This window comes from Prunus avium, chromosome 3 (assembly GCF_965620075.1).
Source record: "Prunus avium chromosome 3, drPruAviu1.hap1.1, whole genome shotgun sequence".
Lineage (NCBI taxonomy): Eukaryota > Viridiplantae > Streptophyta > Magnoliopsida > Rosales > Rosaceae > Prunus > Prunus avium.
The window spans coordinates 12,782,596-12,792,336 of record NC_142286.1 but is presented as its reverse complement, the minus strand read 5'-3'; the positions used below and the strand labels follow the sequence as shown (position 1 = coordinate 12,792,336).

Below are 9,741 nucleotides of genomic sequence, written 5' to 3'. Positions count from 1 at the left end.
GCTATATTCCCTTCTCTCTATTTCTCTGTCTCTCGAAAAACCCTACGCCAATTTCACTTTGTAAATTAACTTTACCATCATCTGCTCTCCCTCTCTCTCTCTCTCTCTCTCTCTCTCTCTCTCTTTCCCAAAATGCACAAAGGCTTAGCTTTCTGCCTCCTCCTTTCACTCTCACTCTGTAACTTGATCCCGGCCTCCATGGCCAGGGCCGGCGTCGTTACCATGGAGCTGTGGTGCGTGGCGAAGAACAACGCCGAGGACGCCCAGCTGCAGTCGGCACTGGACTGGGCCTGCGGAGCCGGTGGGGTGGACTGCAGCCCAATCCAGCAAGGTGGGCCCTGCTACGACCCCACCGACATCCAAAACACCGCATCCTACGCCTTCAACGACTACTTTCTAAAACACGGCATGACTGACGAAAGCTGCAACTTTGATAACACTGCCGCTCTCACTTCTTTGAACCCCAGTAAGTGTTCTCTCTTTTTTTATCTTTTGTTAAATTTTCTTTCTGGGTTTATGGTTTAATTGGAGATTAAGAAGTTAGATCACAGATGGGTTTTTGGTGGGTTTAGATATATAGATCTAATTCGGATTAAATAACTTGTTTCTTATTTTTACTATTTTATTTTTCTAATTTCAGGTTATAATAAGTGCAAATTCCCATCCAGGTAACCCATTGCAATTTCTTTACTTGTAATTTTTAGGGAGCTTTCAAATGAGGGGTTATGGTGAGGGGTTGCGTCGAGGGTTTTAATTTGGTCGTACAATAATAGCTCTGTGATTGATCGGATGAGTATGAAGGATCGCCTCATTATAGTCCCTCATTTTTCAATTAAATTTTGATAACTGGGTTTGGCCCATTTGGGGTAATTGGTTTAAGCATAGAGTAAGAGCAGTGCTTTATTTCAAATCTTGTTCATCTTTCTTGGCTTTTTGTCACCCAAGATTTTCATTATTGGTGTTGTTATGATGCACAGCTTGTCATCGAGCAATGCAAGCCTTTCAAGTCCATCAACAGCGTATGGAATGGGGCCCAGTGAAGATCTCAACGGCAGCAATCAGATTTCTCAGCTATGGATTTGGCATCTCATGACCAGTCTTGTGCTCATTGCATTTTCATGGTTAATGGGTTAGCTTTGCCCCTTCATTGAATTAAAGCTATCAACGCCAAGGGGAACAAAAAGGGAAAACGAAAACGAAGACCCTTTTTGTTTTTTTGTTACATGACAATTCGACACCTAGGAGATTAAAAATAGAATTAGATTGCTTTCGATTTTGTTATCTGTGTGAGCTTTTTGTAATTTGGTTCACAAAATCAAGCAGATCAATATATTATGTGTCTTGCAACCAATTGGAGTGTTGTGGCGCATTTTATGTCATTTTTTTTACCAACTAAACCAAATACGAGAGTTATTATACTTATGCTTTAATTTAGCTAATTGATCCGCAATTATATTCGCCGCGCGGTAAGTAATTGTAACATGGGAAAACATGTTCAGGATTTTAGCAAAAGAAAATGCTTCTTTTTTCTTTTTTCTGGAAAAAACAAAACCCTTTTAATATGTGGGAAAAAGTTTTTGAGTATAAAAGACAATGAGCATGTGGTGGCCCCTGATGATTATCAGATTAACATTTGTTATTTATTTGGAGTATTGGAGAATTTACCACACTGTTCAATATGACATGAATTATTAGAGAGGTACATTGCACCACTTCCCAAAAAACAGCCTGCACTGCATTATTTTGCGTCCTGACAACTCAAGCAATTATTTAGTTTCTTTCCAATTCGTTTTATGCAAAGAAAAAGGAAAGTATCAAAATATAAAGGAAGTGCAAGTTTGGAAAAAAAAAAAAAAAAAAAAAAAAAAAAAAACCAACATGCATCTTTCCTCCTATGGAAATTCAGGCATTGCTTTTAGACTCTAGGTTTAGGGTTTAGCTTCGTTGGTGGATGGAAAGTGAGCAAAAATATTGGAAGCCAGCTCTTCATTTTCTCTATTTGGGAGTTCAATTTGAGTACACAAAAAGGATGAAAAAGTTGACCCCGGAGAAAAAATAAAAAATAAAAAAGATGCAAAAGATCGTTATATCAGATTGGATCCTCCGAAAAGATAAAAGAAATCAGGCCTATGGCTAAAGGTTGGGCCTTCTTTCTTTTGGGTCAATATCACCTTGAGTTCTCATTTTCCTTCAAAAAGTTTATAGTTTCCGGCAAGCTATCCTTAAGTAAGTTTTGTTTCATATTTTACTCTTATGTTTCTTTAGTAGACTTCTAGTTCAAAACATGGAAACACTTTTATACGTATATTATTATCTTCATAGACAAATGATCATTCTTTCTTTCTATGGGCATTTTTTTATAGTTAGATGATTGCCAAGATAATTTATGGGCACTCTGTGACCTTGTTAATTAGCCTTTATGTAGTTTTATGTTCAAGGCTTGATATCGAGTTGATATACTAGTCACCTGACTACTTGGCAAGACCTTATCTCGAATTTGGTATCAAGACATAGCATTTAAATAGTATAATTGGGATAGTAAAGTAACTTGAGTATAGAAATCATTCATACACGATGTGAGAAACCACAACACTCCTTTTAAAAAGCATTATTTTGAATCAAATGATTAAAAGCATTTGTACATCAAATGGTTATAAGCACTTTTCTTATTAAGATGTTGAAATTATCATAAGAAATCCAAGTGCTTCCTGGAAAAACACTTGGGAGTGCTTCATGAAGAAGCACATAACATGCTATGTGTTTCTTTAGAAAGCGCTCCACGACTTAAAAGCACTTCTAACATTTTCTATCAAATGCTGTCATAAGCACTTTTGCTTCTTCAAATTTGTAGTCTCAATCCTTCTTCAAATTTCTTCGATTTTGCATACTCATCAGGACCAAAACGCATCAATTCTTCAAACTTAGCTTAATATTGTCCCACAGTAATATCACCTTGACAAAGATTAGTGAACTCACGTACCTTAATGGTTTTCTTCGTTTCAGGAAAATATTTCTCCAAGAATATTGCCTCAAAGGCAACCCAGTTGCAATCTCAACATCAGGCATAGCCAAAACAGATTCCCACCAATGACAAGCTTGTCCTTCCAAATAGGTAGAAGCAATGGTCACTTTCAGGTTCCAGGAACTCTTTGTTCATTCATCTTTCTCCTCATTTGTCTTAACCATTCTTCTGCTGCCATAGGGTTTGGATCACCCTTGAAGACAGGTGGCCAACTCTTACGAAATTCTCCTTGAACTCTCGTTATTTAATCATCTTGGGTTTTCTGATGCGATTCATGATTATGTTGATTCGTTTCACGAATAGCAAAGGCCATATCCCGAATGGCTAACATTATTCTCATACTATCACTCACATCATTCTCATTTTGTCCTTCTACTCCAACCATCTTAACAGTTGAACCTTTACCAAATAATTCGACAAGATTAAAATATATATATTCTATAAAAATTAAATAAAACAATATTAAACATTTATAAATTACACTAGAAAAACATTATAGAAAAAGCAAACATGCTTATTAAACATTTATAAGTTATTACAAACCTATTTCACAAAAATTAACAAAACAGTCACAAACCTATGTTACAAAGAACTCCCTACTCCAAGACCTCCATAAGGCTGCCCACAAAAACAATATAAATCCACCATAGCAAAATTAGTCTGTTAGGTTCACACTATCCATTTTATTAGTTAGAACTAATATCTATAATTTCAACAGGAGGGATAACAGGCTCATGATATTCATTCTCATCATCAGAACTCAGGTTGATGACAGTTGGATTAGACTTTTCTTTTTATGGTCCATTGATAACCACTAAAGCAGCAGACACAACAAACTCAGCAAAAAAAGCATCAAGGTCCAGAAGTTCCAAATATACTTCATCTTCTGGGTCTAGGAAATGGGGTAAGTCTAACCCATGTGGTTCTAGATATCCCTGGTGGTGGCCAAATATCAGCAGCTATAATTGTAGCATTTTGCAACACTTGGTCATAAGAGTGTGGTTCAATATTTAATTGGTATTGACTCCTAACATTGTTGGCCTGTAACCGATATCTAACAACCATTCTCTGCATCTCTAGTGTTAAATTAATGTTTAGGATGCAACCCTATCACAGTGATGATACATGGGAAGGGTCCCAAATGGGACTCGATGACCTCATCCTAGTAGACGAAGAAGTATACCACAGCCGTCTACGCAACCAGGCTTATTTGGACATAGTTAATGAAGTTGTTGATACATGATATAGGAGGATGTTCTATACACTAGAGATGCATAGAATGGTTGTTAGACATCGGTTGCAGGCCAACAATGTTAGGAGTCAATACCAATTAAATATTGAAGCACACTCTTACAACCAAGTGTTGCAAGATGCTGCGATTATAATTGCTGATATTTGGCCACCACCAGGGATAGACTTACCTTATGTTCTAGAACCATAAGGATTAGACTTACCCCATGTCCCAAACCCAGTAGATGAAGCATATTTGGAACTTCTGGACCTTGATGCTCTGTCTACTGAGTCTGTTGCGTCTGCTGCTTCAGTGGTTATCACTAGACCACAAATAGAAAAGTCTAATCCAATTGTCATCAACCTGAGTTCTGATGATGAGAATGAATATCCTGAGCCTGTTATCCCTCCCGTTGAAATTATAGATATTAGTTCTGATGTTGAGATTGCAACTTGGGTTGCCCTTGAGACAAGATTCCTGGAGAAATATTTTCCTGAAACAATGAAAACCATGCAGGTACGTGAGTTCATTAAAAGAGTAGCTCATTATTCAACCACAAGCTATGTACATAATACACTCTATAGACATGCCAAAATCATCATAAGTCCTAGATTTCAGGTTCAATACTTGCAATATCTATAAAGGGGTGAACAAAACCACAGCTCAGCACAGACATAAATCTTTTCACAGTAAATTGATATTACTAAATTAAGTGACATACAATCACACTGCCAAATATCACATTATTAATAATAATGCATGAATGCTCTTCACCTACTCCAATTAATTCATATAACTGGACAAGCAGAGCTACACGTCCCATACCATGCTTATACCACTTGGCCCCGAATGCCCATTTATATGAACTAACACTCATTTCAATCATCCCATAATTTCTCCTTTTGTTAGTTATCTTGTCTAACTCTTTGTTGCCAATCCCACATCACCCAATAAAAATCATGTGAACGGTGAGATCCCTGAGATCTGGTACCTACCAAGAGTTAGAGTCAACTACACAAAAGATTATTTCCACTACCCTCTTTTCCATCATTATTTTCTCAATCCAACAATTCCAGCAAATTCCCATGACATGATATAATTATGCCCTTCTCATATCCTATGTATCTCACAACAATGTAACCATTTAAAACATCACTAATGTATATATAATTATGCTAATATTGTTTAAATAATTAACAACACGTAAACACCCAACATGAAGAACATTATATAATATCAAGAACATCCATCAAATTATAATATCACGCATAATATAGTGCTCACGAAATTTAATTAAATCAATTCCTATAAAGGGCCCCCCAAGAAACCCCATACCTTGACACCAAAGCTTTTGCTAGAATTATAAGGTGTTTTCCAATTTTCCACCGCATCCACAAACTCAGTCTCCCACTTTTTTTCTTAACAATCGTACTTCTCTTTACCTCTCTCTCTCTTGCTTTCTTCGTTCCTTTGCTATGCAACTAATGACTTCTATATATACAAGGGATAGGTCGGCTACAACTCATTTTCTATTGGATGGTGAACGGCGGTTTATGTACTTACTATCCAAGTAATGTATATATATATATTAATACGGTCTTGTAGATAAGAAGAATTTCCTATAAGACACGTTGTGACTCCTCCAATTCCTCCAATCCTAATTTAACATTTTTCATGGTGAGTTGACAAGGCTAGTAATCATAGCCTTGCTACTAGCATGCTTTATTGACACCTAATCACGTTATCAAGAAACATTTTACTGATCTTTATATACATATATATAATAGAATAAGATATAGATAATTATTTATAAATATATATCAATTATCTTTCTTTAATCATCATTTAAGAACACGGACTATCACAACCAAGTCTAATAAGGTGAGGTTATTATGATCTAAGGTCGGCCTCGTATTTATTTCATGATTAATTTGGATATCTGGTGGTATAGCGGTGAAGGCTGGGTTGGGGGGGGAGGTACTAAAACCAGTGTCGGTCTTGGACAGGGATTGGAGGTGCTTCCTCCTTGGGCCGATTGTATAGGGTAAAAAAAAAAAAAATTTAAAGCTTATATTATATTATCTATGTATTATATATTTATTTAATATTTTTGGCAAAACAATATTTAGATAACGTTGGAACATCTGCACCGCTTCCACTCCTCCAGGTTTAATGTTAGACTTTTCTTGTTATAAATCTTTCTTATTCTTCTTTTCTAAATCTCTTTTTCTATACGTACCCTGTGAATTACGTTTTCTTTTGTAGATTGCTGATATTCCAAAATTCAAAGGGTGGGCTTTTATTTAGTGTGAAATTGGTACTTATAGAAATCAATTTAAGGTAACTTTTCATGGTTTAATATTAAATTAGAAGGAAAAAATGGTTTAGTGTACCCAAGTCCAAATAGACAAAATTACCATGCCATGCCACTAACCACACATGTTTTCTTGAAAAATTGTTGTGCTGATTAATTATATATGTTAATTGATAATGAATATTTTAAGTTCAAATTACATGTTATGATAAATTTTGTAAATATTATTTTCATATTTAATAATGTGAAGGCCCCATTTTACGTTTCGTACAGGTCCCTTAAAATTTCAAGATTTGTCCTGGATAAAATATTGGGTACTGTGCAGTGGTGTATTTTAGGTTAAGTAAAAAATTATTATTTTTAAATGTATGTGTTAAAAGAAATCAATCCATACTAGATACATGTGTCAATGTTGATTTAAACATAATGATGTGACATATGCCATTTCTTTTTTACTTTCTTTTTTTCCCGAAGTTACGAAGGAGGAAGGGTGTTACCAACTACCTATGTGTCATGGAGATTCGAACATGAGACCAATGGTCTCCAAGTTAAGCCCTTTTTTCATTGGACTAGTGATGCCTTATTGTTATTCTTTACACCTAAGGGCGGATCTGCATTTAGGCTGGAGACACTCCAGCCCGGTGCTGACTTTGGAGAATAGGCTAAGTGATACAAGCCCAATCTAGGTAAATCAAATAATAGCCCACCCCTCCATGTAGAATGAAGTCCACCCCTCTATGCAAAAATAAGCCCACCTCTGAGCTATCTGTACACCCTACAACAGATATCATATATATATATATTTCTAGCCACCCATAACTACATATTTGCATTTGAGAGCTTAGAAAAAGTAGCTCTCCTCCCCCAAAATTCTATCAACCTATTTTTAGTGGTATTTTTAGTGGGATTTTCAGTCTTGGTAAATTTCTCTCTTTCTTTTTATTCAATATCTAATTTTAATTGTTGTTGTTAAATTGTTATGATTTAGGATTTGTGTGTTAAATGTTGGGGATTTTTTCTTATGGAATTTGTTGGGATTATTCTTTTTCTTATCCACTTTACTAGGCAACGCTCTTTTTTTTTTTTTAATGCAATTTGTTTGGATTATGCAATGAACATATATATTTTTTAAAGTTGGACAATATGTGTTTAATTTAGTATTTATTTGTATTTTGTACTTCTTTGTTATATTTGCTCGTTATGTGAATAAACTTGTTTGATTTATAAAATTTTATTTAGATGTTCATTTCAAGAAAAACTTGTGTGAAACAGGAATAATATTGTTTGGCTATCCTAATCAATCACAGACGGCCACATGAAAAAGTTATCATGTGTGGCATATTGTCCTCATTACACATAAGTGTTTCTCCTTCGGCTGGGGTGTAGATTATCCTGCCATATATAATAATAATTCACGAACATACCAGCTATTATTGGATTCTCTTTTATTGCAGAAAATCAAAATGAATCCCTTAAAAAGGGGAAAATCTTTGTTTTTAATCACAAAAGGGTTGGAAATCTGCATCTCTTAAGAAAAACTTACTCTGGCCTGGCCAAAAGCTAATTAATTTTTCTTATTCACGTGGAACACACGTAATTATTTTGGTTTATCTTCCTTAATTACCATCTTCATTAATTTTTAGGTTACCAAACCACGAATAAGTCTTCGTCAGACCAAGTAAAAGACAACAACAAACAATAACTAACAATCCAATATCCTTCACGTTTGACAATCGAGTATACACAGAGACTTTCCAATAAAATAACCACCAGAGCCAAACAATCAAAATCGAGTAAAGTTTTAATGTTTATAATCATCTGTAGCAATAAGAGCAGCACTCAAATTGTAATAAAAACGAAACAAAACCAAAATTGTAACAAGTAATTAAAGTATATATAGCAAAATTATGATATAATTAATGCAATATTCACTGTCTCTCTAAATCTTCTATTGCTATACCATCCTCTTGGCCACAAGATTGAATCCTTCTTGAAGATCTGTCCATGCTAAGCATTCTTCTGAAAGAACTCAACCTCGAAATCGAGCCATTCGCTTTAGTACCAGAGCTGGACTGGGCAGCACCATCTGATGTCCCTTCCATATATGACGGAAACGCAGAGTTCAATGGAGGCTCCAGAGGCGGAGCCGTGGGCCCACCTGCCACGGGATCCTCCCGTGGCTCTGGCTGGAGACGCGGCTGTACCTCTGTCCGGCAAATAGGGCAGGTGGTGTGGGAATTCAGCCACGTGTCTATGCACTCCACATGGAAACTATGCTTGCAATTTGGAAGCAGCCTTGCCATCTCGTCATGATCTAACATGCTCAAGCACACGGCGCACTCTATTGCGTTGTCTCTCCCGTCATCCTCTCCGTCCACACGTGTGAAAACGAAAGTGGGCAAGGCGGCAATGATGGAGGGCTCCAGGCCGGTCTTGGGCGGCTCCGCCAAGTGGACATGAGCCATGGTCGAGCCTAGATGATGACGCATGGCGGCTCGGCGAAGCGCCTGGCGTCGGAGGACACACCTTGCGTAGGTGTGAAGCACGATCACTAACAAAACGACGACAGATAATGAGATGACGGCTGTGAGCATGATCTTGCTGTTCAAGTCGTACGGGTTTTTGTGATTTCCACCATAAAATCCATGATCACTCTCGCCGTCGTCTGTTAGGAGGCGCATCGGATTTGGGTGTGAGGAGGAAGACATGGTTTCGTGGTTTGCTTTGGTGCCTCACTCAGCTTCTCAGATGAATTTGTTGAGAGGGGAGCTGAAAATTGTGTTTATGTGTTTGGAGTTGAGAGTCAAGAGTCAGAGAGTTTGTGTTTTGGTTTTGGGTTTTGGTGTGAATACTCGTTTGGTTTTTTCAATAGGTTTGAATGTTGACTTGTTTCTTTCTTCTTTATTTTCTGTCTTGGAAATCATTTTCTCTTGTTTTAAAGAGTTTTCTTAACGTGTCATTTAATTTAAACTATTTCTTAGAAAATAGTATAAATAGGATGCAAGATATATATATATATATATATATATATATATATATATATATATATATATATTTAAAATTTAAACTCTTTCTATAATCTGCTTATGTGAACGTTATTAATTTTGGTCAAATCTCTAATTTCTATTGTCCATTTCGTGGAAATTGGAGATAGATAACTTCCGGCTTCGGGTG

General features: G+C 36.3%; 2 protein-coding genes and 1 pseudogene across 2 annotated transcripts; 1 reads left to right on the top strand and 2 right to left on the bottom strand.

Annotated features, from left to right (window-relative positions):
• PDCB5 (plasmodesmata callose-binding protein 5) lies at positions 1-1,379 on the top strand. Its single transcript, XM_021970743.2, has 3 exons — positions 1-466; positions 641-668; positions 978-1,379. The coding sequence occupies exons 1-3, from the start codon at positions 133-135 to the stop codon at positions 1,132-1,134; spliced, it is 519 nt and encodes a 172-aa protein (XP_021826435.2). The 5' UTR covers positions 1-132; the 3' UTR covers positions 1,135-1,379.
• Positions 1,380-2,839: 1,460 nt separating this feature from the next.
• Positions 2,840-3,407, bottom strand: LOC148295657 (uncharacterized; annotated as a pseudogene).
• A 4,949-nt stretch (positions 3,408-8,356) lies between these two features.
• Positions 8,357-9,387, bottom strand: LOC110767253 (E3 ubiquitin-protein ligase ATL41-like). The gene has a single exon (XM_021970742.2). It carries the CDS (start codon positions 9,273-9,275, stop codon positions 8,496-8,498), a length of 780 nt encoding a protein of 259 aa, XP_021826434.2. The 5' UTR covers positions 9,276-9,387; the 3' UTR covers positions 8,357-8,495.
• Between the last annotated feature and the right edge of the window lie 354 nt (positions 9,388-9,741).